Source organism: Sinocyclocheilus anshuiensis, unplaced genomic scaffold (assembly GCF_001515605.1).
Source record: "Sinocyclocheilus anshuiensis isolate Anshui unplaced genomic scaffold, SAMN03320099.WGS_v1.1 scaffold223, whole genome shotgun sequence".
Classification (NCBI taxonomy): domain Eukaryota; kingdom Metazoa; phylum Chordata; class Actinopteri; order Cypriniformes; family Cyprinidae; genus Sinocyclocheilus; species Sinocyclocheilus anshuiensis.
The window spans coordinates 1,562,182-1,587,223 of record NW_015548214.1 but is presented as its reverse complement, the minus strand read 5'-3'; the positions used below and the strand labels follow the sequence as shown (position 1 = coordinate 1,587,223).

General features: G+C 38.5%; 2 protein-coding genes across 2 annotated transcripts in view; both read left to right on the top strand.

Annotated features, from left to right (window-relative positions):
• Nucleotides 1-7,566, top strand: part of col8a2 (collagen, type VIII, alpha 2) — a 50,373-nt gene extending 42,807 nt beyond the window's left edge. Inside the window, exon 3 of the mRNA XM_016440738.1 lies at nt 3,918-7,566. Coding sequence (XP_016296224.1) covers nt 3,918-5,830 — 1,913 coding nt within the window. The 3' untranslated portion in view covers nt 5,831-7,566. The remainder of the gene's footprint in view (nt 1-3,917) is intronic.
• Nucleotides 7,567-10,254: 2,688 nt separating this feature from the next.
• LOC107653869 (protein tyrosine phosphatase type IVA 2-like) overlaps nt 10,255-25,042 on the top strand; it is a 45,412-nt gene continuing 30,624 nt past the window's right edge. The window contains exon 1 of the mRNA XM_016440737.1: nt 10,255-10,383. The gene's annotated coding sequence lies outside the window, so the exon portion shown is untranslated. The remainder of the gene's footprint in view (nt 10,384-25,042) is intronic.

The window sequence follows — 25,042 nt, the reverse complement described above, 5'->3', positions numbered from 1 at the left end:
TGTAATCCATCTTCATTATATCTATCTAGTTTTCCTATCTGTCCATCCATCTATCCATATTGAAATGACAGTGTAATTTACTTTATTTTCGCCAAGGCTGCATTTATTTGATCAGATACAGTGTAAAAACAATAACATTGTGAAATATTACTACAATTTAGAATAACTGTTTTCTTTTTAAATATATTTTAAAAATGTATTTTATTCCTGTGATGGCCAATCTGAATTTTCAGCAGCCATTACTCCAGTCTTCAGTGTCACATGATCCTTCAGAAATCTTTCTAATATTTGCTGCTCAAGAAACATTTCTTACCTTCTTAACTAAATATTTGATAATTGTTAATGTTCTGGATTCTTTGATGAATATAAAGTAACAAATAAAAGAACAACATTTATTTAAAAATAGACATCTTTTTAACATTATAAATGTCCTTACTTTCACTTGGAACAATTTAATGTGTCCTTGCTGAATGAAATTATTAAAAAATCATACTGACCCCAAACTTTTAGCTTATTAAGGTAACAACATGAACATCTGGATATATGCCCATTTATATAAGAATTAGTTCTGGTCAGAGACTTTTTACTGTTTGTATCACTCTATGTGTATGTGTTTGTTCAGGACATATTGTCAATGTCTGCATTAGTGGGGATTTTTCAGTGACTCTTTCTTGCAGGATACATTGTTACGCCAGTAGGTGGCACCAAGTGTCTTGAGTGAGTCATTTGAATCATTCATTCAGCTGATTTGTTCAAATATACTGATTCATTCAGGAACAAAATATGTGACTATCTTTATGAATGAGCCATTTGGATAAATCACCAGATTAAAGGTAGGGTAGGCCACTTTGGAGAGGCTAGCAATAGCAAGCCAGCTTTGAAAGCATAAGATCTCACCCTCCCTGCAAATCACTCTCCAAAGCCATGCCTCCTCCAAAACACATGAATGTGCACAGGCAGACAAGTTAACAGGCAGGTAGGACAGCCTAACATAGCCCTTGGACAAAGGGAAATGATTGGACAAACATTTTATGGTCCTCCACCTTCCACAGATGATATAAATAGACATAAATACATTTAGACCACTAACTTAGTGATTGCTATTGGGATGTGAAGAGACTTTCAATCAGCATAACAAAAATATTTTTGAACCAAATCACCTACCCTGCCTTTAATTAAAAACAGCTACTAGTACGCACTCATAAAGACAACTATTGCATGAATTAATTAATTTAGCTGGTTAAACTGGATTGCAGGAGGTTAGTCATTAAGACGTTTTTGCACTAAAATACAATTTAATTTTAGTTTTAAAAGTTGATATAATTTTTGCACTGAAGTGGCACAATGGTTTAGTGTATTGACCTTTTAGGCCATAGATGGCTGAGATTCTTCAGGCAGAGAAAGAGTTGGGGAGTTGAGCCAAAAGTCTGTCAGACTGGGAGCACTGGAGATGAACAATAAGAGAGGACAAGAACGGTTTGCAGTTCTCTGATTCCTCTCTGCTCTATGATATACGAGAGGGCACTGTGAGTGTGTCAAAGGAGGAGAAAGACAAAGAAAAAGAGGGACAGGGTGGGGTGAAGTCACCTCCCTTCTGAGCAGTATATCACAGGTTCATATAGTCCAAACCTGAAGGGAATCAAAGGGTGTGTCAAAACAGTGTCAGAATCAAGTAGGAGGGGTCAAGAGAGTCGTGGGCTGATGAGAAATCCAGGGTAGGTGTCAAATGGAAGCTGTTGAGATGTGCTTAAGTTACATAGGAGGTCTCTGTTTCACAGGTAAAGAGAGAAGGATAAAACACAGGAAAGAGAAAAGAGCCAGAAGTGGCCAGATAGATTTTCCTGTGGTTTGATTGGTTTACCTGCTACTGATAGTTCAGCTTTTAGGGATAGTTCACTCAAAGAGGAAAATTTGGTCATCATTTACCCATCCTCATGTTGTTCCAAACCTCCAAACCTGTGTGGAAACACTGTTCCTCAGAAGAAGGAAATTATGACTGAATTTTTATTTTGCACACATGGAACACATGATTTATTTTTTCACATTCTTCAATTGACTTTTATAAATATAGAGAGACTGATAGTAGCCTATTTATCAGATAAACTGTAAGACAAATACAATTATAACACAGTTTTATGAGCTATAAACACAGAAGTGTTACATTTTGTGCCCTGCATTCTAAATGACCAAAACCAGTGAACTGAATGTGTTTTATATTTGCATGCTGATTATTAGTGAGGTCTTGGCCTGTCTGTGTGGTCTACTGATAAAGATTGCTCGTGATTGGCCATTTTGAAAGGATTGCATCTCTCAGCATCTGGTAACTTTTTAAATGTGTTTAATTCTGTTTTGTGAATCAGTGTATTTGTGTATTTGGACCCATATAATGCAAATTCGTTTTTATAGTTTTTGTTACAACTAATATAAAAGTAATTTAATATTAGTAATTTAATTTACCTTGGTATTTGGACATGAATACAGTTCTTTTGAATCACTTCACTTCAGTTTGAACAATTTAAACAAACTAACATTATCTAAAGAAAAGCTGTGTGCTCACTACCATCTAGTGGACCATGGAAGACATGCACTGAAACAGAGTTTGTTTGAAAAGTGTCTGTGATATTACACATTGCTTATCCAGTTGAAACCTAAGGCAATTTTCATTAATAAATAAATAAATAAATATACTAAATAAAACCTGCAATTGGGTATAGACAACCTCTCTAAAATTCAGAGCCAACCTCTCTAAACCAGCATTGTGCTTAAACTATTGAGAGCCATATGTACCCAGTTCTTTTTTTTTTTTCCTGCTGACCATTTCTAAATTCCACTGACTTCTGTACAATAGCAGTTGTTATAGGAGATTCCGTGTAGTTGTCTGTTTATTTTGGGGCATGAAGTTTAAGGTGGTACAGTGATGGTATCAGATGGGTTAAGTAAATATAATTTACAGAACAAAAGCGATTTTGTATTGTGTAATTTTGTATTTGTAAATGTAATGATCTAAATTATTCCTCTAAACGAGTTGAGGCATGTTGAATATCTAGGCCTATGCTATACATCATTTTACCACTTGAGGGCGCTTCACAAACAGAGTATACCATTCTAAAGCATATACAGATGAGAATATAAAGAAAATATTTACAGAGAAGTGGATGAATAGATATATTTTAGGTACTCAAGAGCCATAAAATCTATAATCTATCATCTATAAAGATAATTATGCTTGATTATAGTTCATTTTACTAATATTTTCAATATATTCCTCAAAAAAATACTTTAGAAATCATCAATAGAAGTCATAAGCATAAAGCACATTTTAACATTGACCAATTTGACTAAAGATTATGCAAAGAATTTGAGTTATTGTCACGTGGGACTTGTCAGGACACATGTGTCATCAGGTCAGTGAAATGGACCATTTTAAAGTCAAAATGTAATGTACTGTTAATTCTGAACTCATCTCTCAAAACATTTATTGAGAAGTAAGGTGAATGCAACTTTGCAGTGTTTTCCTGACTTGCATAGTTTGGTTGTTCCTAGTACAAACATGGCTGTCAAACGTCATCACTGCAGTTCCTTTGATGAAATTCCAGTGAGGTCAAATGCTGTTGAATTTTGTCCTTGTCCTTTGTTTATGTTTTGTCCATAAACACATTCACTTTTCCCTGTAGGCCTTTGTTGCATACCTGCGTAGCTGCCATTGAGCAGGCACTTAAGCATAATGTTGAGTAAAGCACATCGCAAATGTAGTCTCACTAGCACTTTAGGGTCCCCTCTACATGGAAACAAACAATATTTTTTGATGGCACAGAGATTAATTGAAATAAAATTTGTGTCTTTAAATTCTTACATTGGCAAAATCTTCTTTTATTAATTTAGTTATGAAGTTATGAATTTTTCTTTTTTTATTGCAGAGTTTCCATCGATGATGGACATTAAAGGGGAGCCAGGTCCTCAAGGGAAACCAGGACCAAGGGGACCACCTGGGCCTCCTGGATTACCAGGGAAACCAAGTATAGGACAACCTGGTCTAAATGGTCAAACAGGTCCTTCAGGGCCTCCAGGATTCCCTGGGATTGGAAAACCAGGGCTACCAGGTTTACCAGGAAAGATAGGACCTAAAGGACCTCCAGGACTCAATGGTGAGGTTGGGCCTCGTGGAGAGGTGGGTACACGTGGACTTCCAGGTCAGCCAGGACCACCTGGACCAGCAGGTCTGTCATTGAATGGTAGACCAGGGTTACCTGGGACTAGAGGCCCACCAGGATCAAGAGGTGATTCGGGGCCCAAAGGCGGACATGGTATTCCTGGTGAACAAGGACCTAAAGGGGAAAATGGCAATGGAAAACCAGGTTCGATAGGTCCCAGGGGACCCATTGGCCTTCAAGGACCTCCAGGACCTCCAGGTTTTCCTGGGTTGGGTAAACCAGGGATTGATGGATTTCCCGGGCCAGTAGGGCCAAAAGGAGATAAAGGATTTCCAGGACTTCAAGGTGTCCCAGGGGAATCTGGTCTCCCTGGACTACAAGGTCAGCCGGGGGCACCTGGTGTAGGAAAACCTGGACTTGACGGTGCTCCAGGTAACCCAGGCCCAATAGGTCCTAAGGGTGATGTTGGGTCCAGAGGAACTCCTGGGTTTCCTGGTCCCCCTGGCTATGGTAAACCAGGGCTTGTAGGACAGAAAGGAGACAGAGGTCCTGCTGGATTAGAAGGAGCCCCTGGTGACAAAGGAGAACCTGGGATGGATGGTCTAGAAGGAGATTCAGGGCCAACTGGACAGCCAGGGCTTTCAGGTTCACAAGGTCCTATGGGTCTTCCAGGGAAACATGGGATGCCTGGTCTAAAGGGAGAGAATGGCCCACAAGGACCTCCGGGCTTGCCAGGGCTTAGAGGAGATCAGGGTCCCAGTGGGCTCCCAGGAAAACCTGCCCTCCCAGGGGATAAGGGCCTTCCTGGTCTCAACGGAGCCACAGGCAAACCTGGACCTAAAGGTGAACCGGGTCACATCGGACTGCCAGGTAAACCTGGTTTGATTGGGGGACCAGGTTCAAAAGGTGAGAATGGGTTTCCAGGACCCCCTGGGCCACGTGGCAATTCAGGGATTCCTGGACTCCCAGGCCCCACTGGTCATATGGGACCTCAAGGTGTTCCAGGGTTGAAAGGCGAACAAGGTCCACCGGGCCCCCAAGGAATTGGAAAGCCTGGAGACAAAGGTATGCCTGGCCCACAAGGACCTCCAGGAAAACCTGGCCCTTCTGGAATTAGCGGTATACAGGGCCCTCCAGGTCCACCTGGACCTCCTGGGTCTCCTGGCCCGCCAAATGGTGATATAAATCAGTTAGCGGTTCAAGGACCAAATATTGTAGGAGAATCCATTCCAAAGCCAAATGGTGAAAAACCCTATTTTGGTCAGGCTGAGCTCTCTGCCTCCGTGGCTCCTGCTTTTACTGCTATTTTGACGACACCATTTCCACCATCTGGAATGCCAATCAAATTTGACAGAATTCTGTACAATGGGCAAAATGCTTACAACCCTGCCACAGGCATCTTCACAAGCCCACTGCCTGGAGTCTACTATTTTGCTTATCATGTACATGTAAAGGGAACCAGCCTGTGGGTGGCACTGTATAAAAACAATGTGCCAGCCACATACACCTATGATGAATACAAGAAGGGCTATATGGACCAGGCATCAGGTAGTGCGGTACTAGAGCTGAAAGAGAACGACCAGGTTTGGGTGCAAATGCCCTCTGACCAAGCAAATGGGCTCTACTCCACTGAGTACATCCATTCGTCCTTCTCAGGGTTCCTCCTGTGCCCCACATAACGGTCCGTCTCAAAGGAGAATTGCTTGCTCAAGTGCCCTGCAGTAACATCTGTGATAACAGCGACTAGATTACAAGAAAGACTTGCTGAATGATGGAGAGGCTGAGTTCGAAGCAGAGGATGGAGAATTCATGCTGTGTCTCTGTTTTCACCCTCTCTTTCAAATGTTTGATTTGATCATTGTTTTACTTTCAAGTGTTGTCATTTTCTGCCTATATGATAATTTTATTATAACTGTTATGTTATTTTTGTTGATGTTGATATAATGGTGTTATTTTATTGATGTTGTTGTAGTTGTTGTTGTTTATCACAATCAGACTATTACTTACTTTGCAATGCGTAGGTAACCGTTTGAAGACTTACCCATGTGACTGCACATGTTGCCAAATGTTCTGACTCCCATTGAGCTCATCATGTTGACTCTGGGGTTGTGTGTTCCCCTGGTTGCAGTCTAATTCACCTATATCTTACCCTCATATAACACAGGCTACTTGATTCATGCCACATTTCACATTTTAGAATCCAGACATTCTATACAACATTGTTATTGTATTTGTATGTTTTAAATACATCCGTAATTTAAAGAATAATCCTCAGTTCCACATTGTTGTTGTTTTTTCTTATTAATGCCAAACAGGTGAATATCTATCTGCTTTAGTCATTAGGTATATATGTTTTATTTGATTTACTGTGTTAAAGCAAAAATTATGTGCTCATCTGTCTGTTTCTGCAACAACTACATTGTGTTTGAGTTATTAAGACAAAAAATTACTTGATGATTTACTTGTTATTTGAGTTGTTTGCTCAAAACATGCCAGGTTTAAATCAGTAGCAATCCTGAAGGCCTCAAGAGGACTGCTGTACAACATTGCCTGCATTAACAAAACAAATATAACAAATACATTTCTGTGACACTAATTCCATACACTCTCAGAAAAAAAGGTACAAAAGCTGTCACTAGGGCGGTACCCTTTCAAAAGGTTAGACTTTGTGCCTTATTTCCCCCATATTACATACATATTAGTGCCTAAAGTGCATATTAGTAATGGTACATATTAGTACCTTCCAAAAAGGTACCGCCCCAGTGACAACTTTTGTACATTTATTTCTGAGAGTGTACTTAAAAAATCATCGCATCAAAGCTAATACATAGCGTACAGCTTCTCATCAATATCTTACGATATCCTAGAGTACATTGGTGAGTAAGGGACTACTAATAGACTGAGAATATGAAAATATAATTCAGAATTTTTTTATAACAAATCCATTCTCCAACACAAAATCCAAACTACTGCATTGTATACTCTAAACGTTTTACATTCTCTATCGCTTTTCAAATTGCTGCTTTAACGATGACACATTTGACTGATTGTTTTTTACATTCTTCTGAGACTTGTAATTACACAGACATTATTGACACTAACATGAGTCAATGCGTGTCCTAATCTTTTACATTTTCACAAAAAATGTACATGATTTGGATACATCACACTGTAATAGCACTGCTCCAGTGGTGTTTATAAAAGTTTAAAAATGTAAACATCCTCAAACAAATAAATAGTTCCTTGCACATATACTGAAGTGAGTGAAAAATAGCAAATGAGGCTTGAAGTCCCTCTTGAAAGACATTTTCTCACTTCTGTTTGTTTGACCAGTATGTAGAATGATAAAACCTGAATCAGTCTAAAGGAGTGTCAGTAATATAACTTAAATGCACCAGGTTGCCCATTCAATACACGGTTATAGGGCTGGACAATAATTCAATATCAATATGTATCGCGATATAATTTTTTTCAATAACGGTGATATGATTTTTAAACACATTTCCTATATTTCGATATACATTACCAGTGTTTCCCATACATTGATTTATTTGTGGCGTTTGACTTCGTTGAATAAACATGAGCACTGCACGTTTCAAAATCAACACGCGTCGCGGGTGTTTTATATGAATGTATCTCTGAAGGGAACCGACTGTCTTGAGAATAGTTTAGATGGCATTTTTATCTGATAAAGTAGCGTTCATGAGCGGAGCTGCTTTGTTTACAGCCATTACTGGAGAAACCGTTAGTTCCACCGCTCTCGCAGCGCCTCCTGCTGGCAGACAATCAGTTTGCATTTTCAATAATAAACCCATTTCCAGCAACATGCTTTTGTTGTTGCTCTATTTTTTTGTTTTCTGAAGCAACTCGGAGCATGTTTCATACTCGTTATCCTGGTTAATGCACGTTTCAATCTATAAGAATAATCAGCCTACACTACCAGTCAAAGGTTTTTGAACTGCAAGATTTTTAATGTTTCTTAAAGAATTATCTTTTGCTCAAGAAGCCTGCATTTATTTGATCCAAAATACACCAAAAGCTGTAACATTTTGAAATATTTTTACTATTTAAATGTTGTGGCCGTTCTTGGCCGTTTTTATGAGGCTTTTTTAATAGTGTTCATATCGATATCGGAATTATATCGTATCGACCGAAATTAAGAAATATATCGTGATATAAATTTTGGCCATATCGTCCAGCCCTACACGGTTACATGACATTTGTTGCATGACATTGTTCAGATTATTTACTCTTGAATGATGTTTTGGCACCAGATCTGTCCTGTTTCAGCATGTATTTGATGACCTTTTTGTTGTATATTAACACTGTGACCAATATTTTCTATGATGAGTGTATATTGTTTGTGTGCAATGGATTGAAGATTTTAAAAATTCGTTGTGCTGCAATATCTCCGTACTAAACTGCTTAGACTATGTTGCCTCCTTTTGTCATTCAAAACAAACTAGGGAAAAAAGCCTTGATTCTGTTCCATGGGATATTTATTCATGATCAATCAAATTAAAAGAAACAACCAATCCTATTTGCACAAGAACTTAATGAAGGCATATTTATACATTTGTGATAGTCCAGTAAGGAATGTTCAACTGAAACCCTGAACGTACAAATAACCTTATATTTAACAGCATCAAGGAGTTTGTAGTACACACTACCATTGTTTTTCTTTCTTTCTTTTATGATGTATCTATCAATCTATAGAACTTTTGTCGTATTGCATTCACTTTATGCAATCCATTTTGGGGTATTAAATGCACTCTTTGATTGAACATATTTTGTCAGCTCATACAAAATCTGCAAGTACTTGACAGTACTGATGCAACATCAATAAAGACTTTCTTGATCAAGGGTGTCTTTTGTTGTTCTCCCTACTAAGACCAGAGCTATTAATTATGCATGGTATTAATCAGTCAAGTCTCATAAATTCAGTTCATAAACTTGAGATGAACCAATTAAAGTAAATCCTCTGACTTTTTTTCATAATTTAATCAGCACATTAAATGTATTTAAATAAAATAAATTCAGCGTACAGAAATATCCAACTAACACTAGGGGGAGTGTACATCCATTTTAGTGTTGCTTGTAGCGTCACCTGTGATCATATAAAAGCAGAGGCGGACAGTAACTAAGTACATTTACTTCAGTGTTGTACTTAAGTACACTTTTTGAGTATTGGTACTTTACTTGAGTATTATTTTTTCTGGGAACTTATGACTTTAACTCCACTACATTTCTATCAAGGTCCTCGATGTAGAAAGTCGTTACTATGTAGCAGCTTTGAAAGTCAGTGGGTGATTTTTTTCTTCTCTAAAACAGACAGTTTATCAGTAATCACTCTTGTAGGGCTACATGAAGTGATTTCCCAGCATTTTTTGAACACTGACCAGTTGCAAATGTGATATTTATTTACAACAATTCAATAATAAGAAGTTAATATTGCGGTATATATTAGACACAATATTGTCTGATTTTGCTAAATTGTGTACGTGAAAATATTACCTATAAAGCCACAGAAGAACTGTTGTGCATCTCCTAATAAAACACAATAGGTCTTGACTTGAAGCAGCACTGCACAGATCATTCTGTGTGTGACATCAAAGTACAGCAAGAGCGATTAGACCGCATTTTTTAAATTTTTGTTTTGATGTCAAATAAGTTTTTAAAAGCAAGTACTTCTGTACTTTTACTTAAGTAACAATCTGTCTCTACAACTTTTACTTGTAATGGAGTAATATTTGACCAGTACTTTCATTCAAGTAATAGAGTTGGAGTTGTCCGCCTCTGTATAAAAGTGGCTCAAAGGCTTCACAAATATCACACCTTTATGTTGATCTACATTTTGATAATATCCAAATCTAATACTTCCAAATTAGGTGGTCACATTTTTCTCTTGGATTAAATAATCAATATTTAATGTTCCACAAAGTATTGGAAATAAGTCATCGTAAATATATATACATTCTTGGATTAAATTTGTAAAAAAAAATCGCGTTCCGCAAATTATGAGAATATCCAATATTGGAAGTCCTCGCAAAACGTGAACAGGCTCTTGCGTAATGATGACGCAGTCAATGCCTGACTCCTCCCTCTTCAGTTCATCTCAATTCAGCTTTTACTGAGAGGACGATAAACACGGCTTCACCCTCAAAGCGCTTACGGCTCTACGTGCACGTTCTCCGGGGATTGCCAAGGGATTTCAATGTTTGGCCCGTTCTTTGTAAGTATCCTTTATTATCACTCGCCTTCCCCCTCTAATATGCCAGAAAGACGTTAATAGCGACTACCCGAGTCGTTTGTTTGACCGTCATAGCTGTGAAAGCTCGCGCTTCAGCCGGTGAAGGAGCTCGCGAGGGTGGCAGCCATTTGCCCGCGTACGTTTGAACGTAAACTCCATACTCGCCTGTTTTATTCGTTTTGACAGCTAGACGGTTTTTGACGCGATCAGAGACAGTTTGTTGATCATTCCTGAGTTTGTTGTCGATAAATGAATGAAGGGGCTGGTGTTCTCCTCCTCAGGCTGTCCTGGACTGCGCTGGCTAGCTGCTTGCTAGCGGTCTCATCATCAGCAGAGACCGTGTCAAGAAGTTAACGTTACTCAGACAGTTTATTTTCCGCTAACGTTAGAGCATTAAGTATAAAATTAGTTACATGTTTGATTCTGTGTATGGACGTAAAACATAATGGTCACTTGGTCATTTTTCATCGTTTGACGGCTGTGAGGGTCAGAGAGGGTGAGATTGAATTGTTAGCCAGCGAGCTAATGTTAAAACTGTCAGTTCAGTCAGATAACACTTTATCGTCACACTCCAGAATGTTCCTGATTTCAGGGGTTCAATGGTTATGCAAAGCGTGGAAGATTAGAGTCCTTAATTTTAGTTTATTTTTAATGTACCACAACATTTGTCACACAAGCCTTGCCGGTTCACGTACGTGTAACTGGTTTCTTCATATTCATGTTTGCTTTATTTTAACTGTGAATCGGGACATATGGTAACCCTTTGAAGTATGGTCGATCCGTGCCTTTAATCATTCCCGTGTACAGTACATGGTTAAACTGTAAGCTGATGACCCAGCATTAGACCTAAACTGCGTAGTAAACTAACTGCTAAGCCAATAGTAACGCATTTAAATGGCATGCTTGTAGAACAGGTAAGCTGATGTATGGGTGGAATCTGATTTCAACCGGTTCCCTAAACGAGAAGGATGCTTATTAATGACATGACATGATCCAAAATGCTGTATTCAGGTGCCATGTGTAGTATTTGATGAGTCACGTGGCTTCATGCTCCACCTGTTCCGTTCCTGCTCCTGTGTGATTAATACAAACTGTACAGGACAGGTGTTGGTCAGTGGCTTATGCCTTGTTGTCTTTGAGACGGACATGCAGGCATTCCTGCCAGAATCTGATGGAAGTTGTAAAATTGCCAGGTGAGAGCAAGTCAGGACATGTTTTAGAGCTTGAGGTATCTGCATAATATAAGGTGAGATATTTTGCCTGGCATAACAGGGTATTTTTGTTTGTTTGTTTGTTTTTTGTTGGCTTAGTTGTTTGATGTGGATGCTGATTTTTCTTAGTTGCCTCTAAATATGATCATGCTGCAATGTATTTCATCACCATAAAATCAATGTTATGTATCTAAATGGACATTTCATTGGTAGTTTGACAGAATTTTTGTGTTTGCTACATTGGGACAATTTTAAATAAATGTGAGCAAAATAACTTAAAGGCACAATATGTAAGATTTTTTTATTAAAATATCCAAAAACCACTAGAACAGTGTTATATATATTTAGCTGACTTGTGTACTTACATTATCCCAAATGTTTCGAAGAATGTTTAAATCCAGAGAAATAAGCAATTTTAACTAGTGACACGGATCATGTCCATAGTGTCATTGTGTCGCCTGCCAATGACGTCATACACCCTCGATTTCCGGTTTTGTTTTGTAGAAAACATGGAAACACCAAAGACGCTTTAATATGTTGTGCATTTTATTAGACCGGTGACGACCGCACAGAGTAGCATAATAACAGAACTTTCAAATGTATCTAGTATGATAAAGCAGCGCTGCTTTTTTTCCCCACATACTCACGACCGGAAGGAGCGGAAGCAGTCGACTGTGGCATAATAAAAGCTCCGCTGCATTCGAGCCGTGTGTCACGCTCGTTCAGCGGCCTCGTTTCGCTTCGACGGCTTTCAGCCTCACCCTGCTTCATACCATGATTCCACACTCAGTCACGGCGTCATCAAACTACACCTTTGCCTCTTTGTTTATTTTGTGAGATCGGCCAAGTTAGTGAGTACCGATCGAGTCATAATATGTGATTATCGGCCGATACCGATCTCCGGCCGATCGATCGGAGCATCCCTAGAATGTGGTTGTAAATAAATAACCAGAATGTGTGTGAATGCACCTGTATTAATGACTCAAATACAGGACTGACAATCGTATTCTGCTGCTGTGTGAACGTGGCAGTAGGTAGACCTTCATCATGATGCTGCTTCGGTCCAGAGACTTGGTGCTTTTGGCAAGTCTGCTGAATTCTTTCTCATTATTAACTAATATAAAGACTGTCAAATGAAGGCATGATAACCTTTCAAAACTTGGCTTTTTTGATCAACATTAGGCCTGTTTAGACCATATTTATAGCCTGTTTGGCATTTTGGATGAACAGAGCTGTCAGTAGCCACTCTAACTGGGCAGCATGTTTAATGTCACTGGTAACAGTAGTTCACAGCTTGTTAACAAACATGGATTGAGTTGTGCCTCACAGCAGGCTCTCCTAAAACATCTACACAACTGGCAACAGCATGACTCCCATTCCTCCCATTGTCTTTTCAGCTTGTCTGCTTTAATATTGAAGGAGTTGTTAGAGCCTTTGAGCCGGCATTGCAAGCCCAGCAGGAGTGCTGCTAGGCCTTGATGAATGAGCACGGTGCTCAACACAGTCTCATCCTGACCTGACAGACATCTGCTCCCTCTGCATGGCTTCCATAAAAGCTGCATGATGTGGCCTTTGAGAAGACAATAAATCTTCGAGATGTCTGTGTTGAATAACATGAACTGTCTGTCTTGTCGTTTGAGTCATTCTATTAGGTTTACAGTCACAGTGGTGTAAGCATCAGACTGACAGGAAGTGGGCAGGTTTGTGGCAGCATTTACAGGAGTCCCCACCCTCTTAGCGGAGTTTCCACTGAGCAGCTTCTTGTCTTCTCTGCGCGCTTCTTCAACACACTAATATGGTGGTTGGTGATGACATTGTTTTTTTGAGGGGGGTTCTTAGGTTTTACCTTATTTTGCACGTTATGTTTGTCAGCCATTGTTGCAGTTCGAATTGCACATGCAGAAAACGCCTTTTTAAAAATGCAGAACCTTTTTAAAAAAGCTTACAAAGCTGATACCAAAGCACTTGGTGGTTGGTTGTGTTAGCCTAATTTAGTCATTTCTGTGCATCTCTAAACTTGACCACAGGCAGCTTGCAAGGTGCATTTTGACTATCTCTTGGCCATTTTTTAATCTAATTGTTTGACATCTAACTGGAAAGATTAAACCAGCAGGAGCATGAAACATATAGCCTACCCTATTGAATTCTTTCCCTTTTAAAATGGCTTCCTGTTTTTGAGGAACATGCATGACTATGGCAAAGCACAACATAAGAATGATGATGGCTTCTGGCTGTACCTTATTGCCTTGTCTGTTGAATGAGATTAGCATTGCAATGAGCCCCTGGCTTTGGCAGCAGATTTCTCTCTTCCCAGCACACTGCTGTCTTTTTGATGCACATTTTCATACCACCTGCTTTCGGCATTAAGAAAGGGAGACCCCTGTTTTGTGTCTGGACCAGGGAGCTGACCTTAAAATGATTAGATTTGTGACAAGATATTATGGCTTATCAAGCTACTTTGATGCAGTCAGAAGTGACACAGTGTTTTGTCACAGTTTAATTTGTGTGATTGCATGGTGCAGTCTTGTTGACACGTCAGTTTTCCTGTACCTGTGTTACAGCATGCAAATTCACAAATAAGATTCTGTGTATAAACCGCCATGTCTTTTAGTGTTCAGAGACTGACGTAAACAGCCATGGTTTTTAACCTGCATTTATTTAAATTGCTTTCTACCTTACAACTTTTTTGACCCTTTACAGATTGGTTTAGACAAAACTGTTATAGTGTCAATTATTTACTATATACAGGTGCATCTCAATAAATTAGCATGTCGTGGAAAAGTTCATTTATTTCAGTAATTCAACTCAAATTGTGAAACTCGTGTATTAAATAAATTCAGTGCACACAGACTGAAGTAGTTTAAGTCTTTGGTTCTTTTAATTGTGATGATTTTGGCTCACATTTAACAAAAACCCACCAATTCACTATCTCAACAAATTAGAATATGGTGACATGCCAATCAGCTAATCAACTCAAAACACCTGCAAAGGTTTCCTGAGCCTTCAAAATGGTCTCTCAGTTTGGTTCACTAGGCTACACAATCATGGGGGAGGAAAATGAGAAACGAGACCAAAAAATGCAGATGAGCTGAAGGCCACTGTCAAAGAAACCTGGGCTTCCATACCACCTCAGCAGTGCCACAAACTGATCACCTCCATGCCACGCCGAATTGAGGCAGTAATTAAAGCAAAAGGAGCCCCTACCAAGTATTGAGTACATGTACAGTAAATGAACATACTTTCCAGAAGGCCAACAATTCACTAAAAATGTTTTTTTTATTGGTCTTATGAAGTATTCTAATTTGTTGAGATAGTGAATTGGTGGGTTTTTGTTAAATGTGAGCCAAAATCATCACAATTAAAAGAACCAAAGACTTAAACTACTTCAGTCTGTGTGCATTGAATTTATTTAATACACGAGTTTCACAATTTGAGTTGAATTACTGAAATAAATGAACTTTTCCACGACATTCTAATTTATTGAGATGCACCTGTAGCTGTATCTACTGTATATAGTTTACATAACACTTCTCATAATTAATTAGAGTATTGTAGTAGTTAATTTAACCAAATCCTGAGAGGATATTCCAAAAGGCCTGCATAATTTTTAAAATTTATTTATTGAACAACCACTGCTTTTGTCTGTCAGGTCTAGATGAGTTTTCAAAATGCCCTTTTCTTACCTGGATTTTTTTTTAAACAATTGATCAAGCTTTTTAAACAAATTTTAAACAATTTATCAAGCATGATAAATTACATTTTAATGAAAAGTGAGTTGTCTTTTTGTCATTGTGAGCTGGCCGAACTTCATCATTGCCATATTATAATGATGCATAAATGCAAAGGATTTATCCATGGTGAGTAAATGAATCTATGATTCAATGAGCCCTTTTCCAGCACTCTTCTGAGAGACTGGTGAGGAATGCAGACAGACAGGCCTCAAGAATGTGTGTGGCATTCAGTGTGTACCTCAGGTGTATTTATAGGCTACTAAGTATGATTTACACAGATTTTTATTTCTGGCCTTTATAAGATAAAGTGTGTTGTATTCTAAACTGGAAGTGCTATTTAAACAGCTAAATAGCTACTTCAACTTGATGACCCTATGGTCCATTGGTTATTTTATGTCCTTTGTCTTTTGTTATTTTCTGCATGGTGTGGTTCAGACATGTTAATTACATGAAAGTGAGCTACTCTTGACGTTTCCTCTTAGCAACTTAAAAAAACACCTGGAGAGATGGGCCATTTATTCACACACTGTGTTATCCTGTCTTGAAACAGGACTCATATTTCCTCTGCTTTTCTGAGAATGGCACCGGTGACCTCTTTAATGTTTATTAATACCCAGAATTCACACTCCACTCCGCTCTAGCAGGCTGAAGGAGCGAGGTTCATCCTCTATGTGTCCGATTTTCCTGTGTAACATGACTTCTTGACCTTCTGGTGAAATTAGGTGTAAAATCCTAGTGATATTTGTAAGTTCTTGGTTAGATATTTACCTGAGGAGCCATGAATTGTTTAAAGAAAAAGAGTAATCTTTCAACCCAGTCTTTAACTGTATGTAGATTTTGGTCATATAGCTTAAATCACAACTTAAAGTCGTCATGGAATTACATTTTTTAAAAGCATGTGAATAATCTTATTGTGAATGTGTTAAATGTTTTTTTAACCTCATAATTCAATTAAAATATAACTCTGGTGAAATGACAGACTTTGCTGGTGACTCATACTGCATTTCGCCAATGATTTTGTCCACTTAAAGTGCCCCTATTATGCAATTTTTAAGGTTCCTAATATAGTTTTGGGACTCTCTTACAATAGGATTATATGCATGCAAGGTCAAAAAATGCTTACGTTTTCTCAAAATATGCATTTAATATCACCTCATTTTCCAGCGAATCACAAACGATTCGTTCAAAGCAGTTCTAAGATTCAGTCTCTCCAAAACCCTCCTTTCCGTGAGCCTACTCTGCTCTGATTAGTCAGATGGCCCAGTCTGTTTTGATTCGTCTACCGTTTATAGCACATATCGGAAGCTATACGCCCATTTAGGGCTGGACAATAATTCAATATCAATATGTATCGTGATATAATTTTTTTCAATAACGGTGATATGATTTTTAAACACATTTCCGATATTTCAAATGAAATAAAAAGCTTTTGTAACATTATACACTATTCCATTCAGTATAATTTTTATACATTTTTTTGGGAAAGAAATCATAGAAATTAATAATTTTATTTAGCAAGGATGCTTAAAATTGATCAAAAGTGATGATAAAGGCATTTATAATGTTACAAAAGATTTTTATTTCAGATAAATAGTGTTCATATCGATATCGGAATTATATCGTATCGACCGAAATTAAGAAATATATCGTGATATAAATTTTGGCCATATCGTCCAGCCCTACGCCCATTGCCATAGTTCTGTATTTTGAAGGCTCAATAGAAAATATAAACATCTATTAGCAGGGTACTGAGCCATCTTTCAAGAGCAAGCGTTTTGCGAATCCCGCGTTGAACTCCCCGAGATTAGAACGGGGTCAAGTTGTTAGCGGCGGGCCAACGTAGAACATAGGCGGGAATTATGCAAATGTGTTGCCCCGCCACAGAAGTGGGATTCAAATTACTAACGACTCGTTTAGGCTGTTGAGAGTCGATTCTTTCTTTTGGGAGACAATAACGTTATTTATCGTGCACTTTCGATTTTACAACTTTGCAGATTGTTTACATTCACATACAGCTACATTACACTGCATGAAAGGCAATATTGGAAATGGCATAATAGAGGCCTTTTAAAAACCCACCCCTTTCTTACAATCTGCTGCATTCAGATCTTGGTCCATCCAGTCAACAATCAATGAGAGAACCTCTGGTGCTACTTGCATTACATTGCAACTTCAAAATATTTAATAGTTTTAAGCCATTTCTTAATTGTTTATGTATGTACTCAGAAATAGCTCAAAAGGGTGTTTTTTCTATCCCCTTTAACCATTGTTGCCCGGTAGAATCAAAATGATTAACACAAAAAACAAAAACAGTAGAATTATTGTTAATTATTGAATTATTGTAGAATTGTGGTTTTCTTCTTTTCACAAAATTTTCATTAATATTCAGCAATACTACATTGAAACAATACTTAATAAACAGCAATAACTATATCCAAATATATTGTAGCAGAACATTTTAACATTAAAAAATGACGCAACCATTTTCCCCGGAAACGTAATAGCCAACTAAAAGGTGCATTTGGGTCATCAGCATATTCACAGTGTTGCTCAATCTTATATTCCCGGCAAAATCATTGTGAATATTCAATGTACCGCTCAGCCCTACATGTATGTTATCAGCTGAATAACATTCCGTTTTTACTACTTGTTAAACAATGTGAATCTCTTTATGGCAGTGCCAGCACTATAGTTACACCTGCCCAGCCAAACCGCTTTTTCTGATCTCATAAGAGTGTCAATAGACCCACCTTTTTCATCTGTAATGTCCTGGAATGCAGCAAACAAAGCTTTGAAACTCATTGGTGGTTTCAATTCAAGGAGTTTAATTCAGAAGCAGTTGTTGCTTATTACAATAATCGGTAAAGGAATGTCTTTCTCATGTGTGCATTTGTGGTGGCCCAACTTGATCCAACTTGCTTTTTCTCTTACACTCCATACCATTTTAATTAAAGCATCTTGGCAGCTGTTATGATGTTATTGCTTGTGGCATGGCCTGTGGAAACCTGCGTGACTGTGCATATGAACATTTCTGGAGCTGGTGTTAAGTTTACTGCTTGTGGTATTTGCTTAGCGACCTCAAATCTTTGCCATCTTGCTTAGGATGAACTTGGCCTTATCTTCTCTTATCTAGATGGAGCATTGAGGTGTTTGCTACTAGGGCTGGGTAAAAAATATTGATATCTCGATTTTAATCGATTCTCATTTTTACGGAACGATATCGATTCTTAAATCCCAAGAATCAATTATTCTAGCCTGTTTTCAGTTAATGGACGGAACATTGAAGGGCACCTCCCATCCAATAAATCGCAATAAGCATTGTGCTTTGGTACTTTTAATATGAAACAAAGTCTCAGATTTCAAATTCTGTCCATTGTATTGCAGTATTCAAACAATAAATGCCGTTTTGGCGCTGTTTAATGTGGAGTGACAGATCGCTGTAGCACCTCGATCAACAGACGCGACAGCGCGAGGTGCACGTGAACTGATCATCTCCTCCACATTAATACTAGTTTCAGCACAAAATAATCATGACTAAACATCCGAAGGTAAGTTAAGAGTACAACTTTATAGGGATGCACGATATTATCGGACCAATATCGGGATTGGCCGATAATGGCTTTAAATGTAAATATCGGCATTGGCCCGATATGAAAATTTATGCCGATATGTCTTGCCGATAAGAGGAATACATTAACTCACATGTGCTCAGGGTGTGCTAGCGATTAGATCACGTCAACAGTGCGATTAGATCATGTCAGCATTGTTATTATGTGGCCTCCACTAAGTCAGTACAGAATGGTCACACCAACAAGTCGTGCAGGCCTGAGCAGGCGTATCCTCATGTTTTACTCCCTCACTGCTTGTTATCTTCTGCATACTTTGTAGTGGAAAAGGAGTAGGGGTGTGCACAAATAGTCGAATATTCAAATATTCAATCTGTAATTATTATTAGAAAAAATAAAAACACTAATCGAATTTAACTGTGTTGCTTTGCTGGCCCTAAATTAAAGGAATCCATGATAAATCCATGTTGTAAATGCACTGGGTGGCTCTGTTGGAGCATGTTAACAAGTTGATTGTATTTGATCACAGAATGTCATCTGCCTCACGAAGTTTGGAATTACTTTGATCTAAATGATCTTTCGAAATTTGAAAAAAAACGGAGTTATCATAATATCACCACCATAATGAGAAATCACATGAAATCCAAACATCAGTGAACTGAGGAAAGACAGCTGTCCATCACTGCATTTATGACTACAGGTAAGCGCAGCTGTACCCTGAGTGAGCCGAGAAGAGAGCTTATCTGATAGCGAAATGATCTTTGAGACATATTCTTCCTTTAAGTTGCCTTGAGGGAGAGTGGTTTAAGAACCGAAAACACAAAGCGCTGTAAGAAACTTTGCTTAGCATGCCGTTGTCTTGTGTTTCAGAAACGTTTGTGTCGATGCGCGTTCTTATTGTTATTGGACTGAGGAGCCAACTTTCACCCAACCATATGGATATTATTGTTTTTCTCATACGCTTGTTCAGAAATGGTGACAAAAACGGATTTTATTATTAAAAAATAACGTCTTTCTCCTTAAATGTCATTCTAATATTTGTTTTTTTTTTATGAGCCAAAATATTTGAATACAATATTTTTGAAAAATGCCCATCCCTAAAAAGGAGTAGAGAGTGTGTAACAGCGGTGCATGTTTGAAGCTGCGGAAGTTCTAGTGAGAGTGAGATGACAAGTGAAACCTTTGCACTTTTGTGGCAAGTGTTAACATTTACACATTCTCATTAGAGCTGCACGATAAATTGCATGCGATATTTAACGCGCATCTTGTCCGAAAAGCCGGTTCTGTAATCAGCGGTAAATCTCCATAACGTGCATGCTTTCACATTGAGCAGCATTAACTACACAGAGCCGTTGTTCACTGACGAGCTGCACAAAACCACGTTCATATTCGTGCGATTTTTTGCGCAGCTCGTCAGTGAACAACGGCTCTGTGTAGTTAATGCTGCTCAATGTGAAAGCCCGCAGGTGATGGAGATTTACGCTGATTACAGAACCGGCTTTCTGACAAGATGCGCATTAAATATCGCATGCGATTTATTGTGCAGCCCTAATTCTCATGTTCTCATGCAGGATTCACAGATGATCAGTATGCTCCTGTTCACTTTATTGGCAAGCCAACTAAAGTAGCAATCAATGGTAAATCTCCAGGGAATCCTTGTCACCTGAGGGGCATTTTTCTTGTGCTCACATGCATCCGTTCTGTGTTTTTTGGGGTGAGAATAACATGTGTCAGTCGGGGGAGTTTTTCTGTGAATTGTCAATTCATGGGTGGATGTTTGCTCTCAGCTGGGTGGAGTACATATGTGTGTGCCAATTATGTTAACACTGTGTCTTGATGAGATGCTTAGTTGAACATGACACTGTCTCTGTTGCAGTAAGTCTGGAAAGTGTGGAGCTGCATTTATTTGACCAGAAATACAGTAAAAACACTATTGTTTTGAAATATTACAATTTAAAATAATGATTCTATTTTAACATTTAAAAATGTAGTTCATTCCTGTTATGTCAAAGCTGAATTTCTAGCAGCCCTTACTCCAGTCTGATTTCCAGGGTGATTTGGTGCTTAAGGAACATTTGTTACCATCAATGTTGAAAACAGTTGCGCTGCTTTAATGTTTCATGGTTTCCACAAAAACATTTTTTGATGGATAGAAAGCTCAAAAGAACAGCAAAAAACTTTTGTAACATTAATGTCTTTACTGTCTCTTTTGATCAGTTTAATGAAATTTCTCCAGTTTCTCAATGTTTCTTAGAGTATTTGATACTACTGTTAAATTATTATTTTTTTAGATAATTTATATAATTTGTCTTGAATAATTACTGGAGAAAATGTGCCGCAATGTTTATTTATTTGAGATATACTTGAAGGCTACATGCAGTTGCTGTAACTTGTTAATATAACCCTAGTGTGTGATATAGCCAGAGGTTTGTGCAAAGCATGAGCTGGCACAGTTCTTATCTTTGGTTCTCTCTGCATCTCTTTCTCCGTCCCTCAGCCCAAGGCCTGTGATCTCACAGAGTCATCCTCTGACAACTCTGAAGGAGAGAGCCTTGCAACTGACTCTGATACAGGTCGAGCTTTGGGTCAGTAGCTCAGACTGAACTCTTGAAAAAAAGAGTGCTGTAACAAGTAGAAATAAATAACCAGTGAAATAAATGAATGTAGCATATGTATCACTGTATTTTTAGATTTTTTTCCAGTCAAATTACATTAATTTCTCAAAAGTGAGTCAGTTTGTTGCTTTAATCATGGCCTAGTTCTATGTGTTCTGACATGCTGTGCTATGTGCATTCATATACAGACCCTTTGGCCCATATCTACAGCAGGTTTCTGACTGGAATTATCATGAAGAATGAAGACACAGCCCCAATGTCCCAGCTGGATTTGTTACTCAAATCAGAGGGATCTGAAAAGGATCAGTGCATTGCTGTTGGCATATTAGCCTTTCAAACGCCCCATAATCTGTTCCACTGGCTGAGGAGCATCCAGACGGTGTTGGCAGGGTTAGCATGCTCTCAGGTGCTGCTTTTAGATGTTTTTGTGATCCCTAGCTGCTTTTTTTGAAAGTTGTAAATAGTTATCTTATGTTAAATGTGCACATTCACACTCATTAGACACCTATTACCTTAGTGTTTATATCACAACTAGGCATGGGCCGGTATGAGATTTTGACGGTATGATAACCTTAAGCAAAAAGTTCATGGTATTGTCGTTACAGCTCTAAAATGTTTTTAAATGACTGGGTAAAAAAAAAAAAAAAACTTTCCGCTGAACACAATATATTTTGTTTTTGAGCAACATAGAGATAATTAGGAACAGTAAAATTTGTTTATTTTTTCTTTGATTTGTTTCCTAAAAAGAAGAAAAATAGAGACTGACATCTTTATTTAACCTAAATCTGTTATTACAGTTATTTCATTTTAGTTATATAATTCATATACATATCATTTATATCATTTCACATCATTTATTTATTATACCTGTGAAATGTAAGTTATGCACTGAGGAAAACAGCATACCAAACACATTAAACAGCGCAAGAAGCGTCTCTGTCAGCAGCACACGAGTCTGTCAGAGCATCTGACGGGGCGAACTGCTTTAAACTAGACATGTTAACTATATCTTACAAGTTATTTTAAAGCCCTTAATATAAAGCATGTATCATGTTTAGGACAAACTGGATTATGCACTTTCCCCGCAGCAGCTCACTGTCCGCTATTATTCAGATGCGCTCGTATCAAACTACTGTATATCGATATAGGCAGTATTGCCTCATACTGTATCGCTTAAAAAAATATATATTGATATATCGTACAAACTCGATATACCGCCCAGCCTTATCTTACAGTATGGGATATGCTCAGTCACGCTACTTAAAACAGCCCATCCTGCTTCTATCACCTGTTTGGGCTGCTGTGTTCTGAGATAGAGCGCTCATTATCACTATGTACATGACACTCTTAGATTATGACAAGAGCAGCCGTATGGCCTTTCTAACTTTCCCAGCTGCATAGGGTCGAGGGAAAGAGGGCTGAGATAGAGGAGATAGACAGACAGATCTCTGTACCCAGTGACCTCTCCTCTAGATAACAAGAAGCAGTATTTCACAAAACAGTGGGCAACATGAAACTGTCATTTCTGAGAAGTCTTCCTTTTTTACAGTCCTCTGTTCGTTCATGCACAAGGCAGCTGATGTGTGTGAGTGTTTGTACAAGCGGCAGGGGAACTGAGCAGGGTGTACGTGTGACAGCAGAGGCTTCACACTGGCTGGTGTTAAAGAGAAACTGAATGTCTTACCGGACAGTTCCAGTTCTGCCTAGTTTAAACGTGTGACCTCTAAACTCTAGATGGGTCTTGTGAGAAAAGATTGTGAGTAGTGTTAGTCTCGGCTGTGCGATTACCAAGTGACTTTAACGGCAGAAAGCTCCTAGTGCTCTGTAACCAAAACTTGCTTTTTTTCTCCCCTGCCCATCTCTCTTTTCTTTTCTTTCTGTTTCACTGTCTGTTACTTTGCACTCATTTTTTTCCCCGTCTGTTCTTGTAGTAGCAGTTACAGGAGTGGCTTGCAAATGTGGTTTGATTTGCATGAGTTCCTGGTAAAAGTAGAGCAGGAGGAAGTAGGGCCTTCATAGGAACGCCGTTTCGCACAGCTGCATCCCTGACTGCATGGCTTCTTATAGAGCTTTTATATGCTTTGCTTACGCTTGGTATTTGTATGCCTTTTGGAGATCAGTGTTAAACATTTTGTGTCTAAAAACCACATTGTGAGGTGGTGAGAAATGCATGTGACCAAGTCGTATTTGTAGTGTAAACATGATTGTGTTCTGATGCATCCCTAATAAATAGGGGTGCTCCGATTGATTGGCTACCAATCACTATCGGCCGATAATCACGTTGGGATGGGTCTCTAAAAAGGCCGATCTCAAAAAACTGATCTCAAGCTGATGACACTGCCGTGAGAGGTTTGGCACGGCATGCAGCGTCACCGTCTCAGTCTCTGTCCGGCGCGGGTACAATAATTATAATGCTGAAGGTGAGGTACTCACCTTCATATTTCTTCATTAAATAACTTATAAAGTAATTTGAAAACCTTGTGTGAGACGTAATTTCACAAACAACGTGAGTGAATCACCGTGCGCGCGCTCTCTCTTTCTCTCTCAAAATACGCAAATGGCTTCAAATCACCACACATCGCGTCTGTCTATAAGCGAGCTGCACGCTGCACAGTTGACACAGGAATTGTCACTTGCACAGTCGAGGCAGTGTCACATCGTCAATAAAGTTTATAAATTGCATTACTTTTAAATTCTTACCAGTGTTTAACCATTCAGCCCTCGTGCGCTCTCCTGGAGACCATGCGCTCATGCACACTCGCAGCGCACACATAATGGCAGGTTCACATTACTCCGTTTGCAGTGCATACGTTGTGCGTATTTCTTCCGCGCTCATGTTAACGGACTAATAAAGCGTTCACCCTGCACGTGGTTGCGGTCCGTCAGTGCGTTCCAGGAGCGGTACGTCTGCAGCAGTGCAGCGATCGTTTCCGCACCGAGTCTATTGCTGCGCTGCAAGCGAAGAATTAAAGGAACAGCGCATTGTTTGCAGTAAATATGAACATGGATTGACGTGAAAATGTAGTAATTACACCATAAATGCATATTATTAAAGTCTACTGTGTTTCACAGTCAACACATATGTTTTTTTGGCTAGGTTTAAGGGGAAAGAGCACTTTTAGATAAACAAGGCAATAATAGATGGCATTCGTGGAGGTAGGAAAACAAAGTTCTTTATGAACTGCAGGATTGATTGTAATAAAGATTTAAATGCAAAAGGAAAGGCAGTAGAGCTGACTATTTCTGTCAATGGTAAGTTTGTAATAACGTAAGAAAAGTAGTTAAAATGTTTTGCCAATTGCTTGAGCAACTTAATATATAAATCTAGAAGTAAATGCAAAAGTAAAAAGCATTGAATAATGTGTTGCTTATATTTATTATATATTTATTTATATTTGTGTTTAAACATGTCTGTGAAAGATTGTATTATTGTACTGTGTAAAAAAATAATTGCAATGCTGAAAATGCATTTTCAGTGACAATGTTTGGATTTGAAATCAAAATAATGGATAAATGTT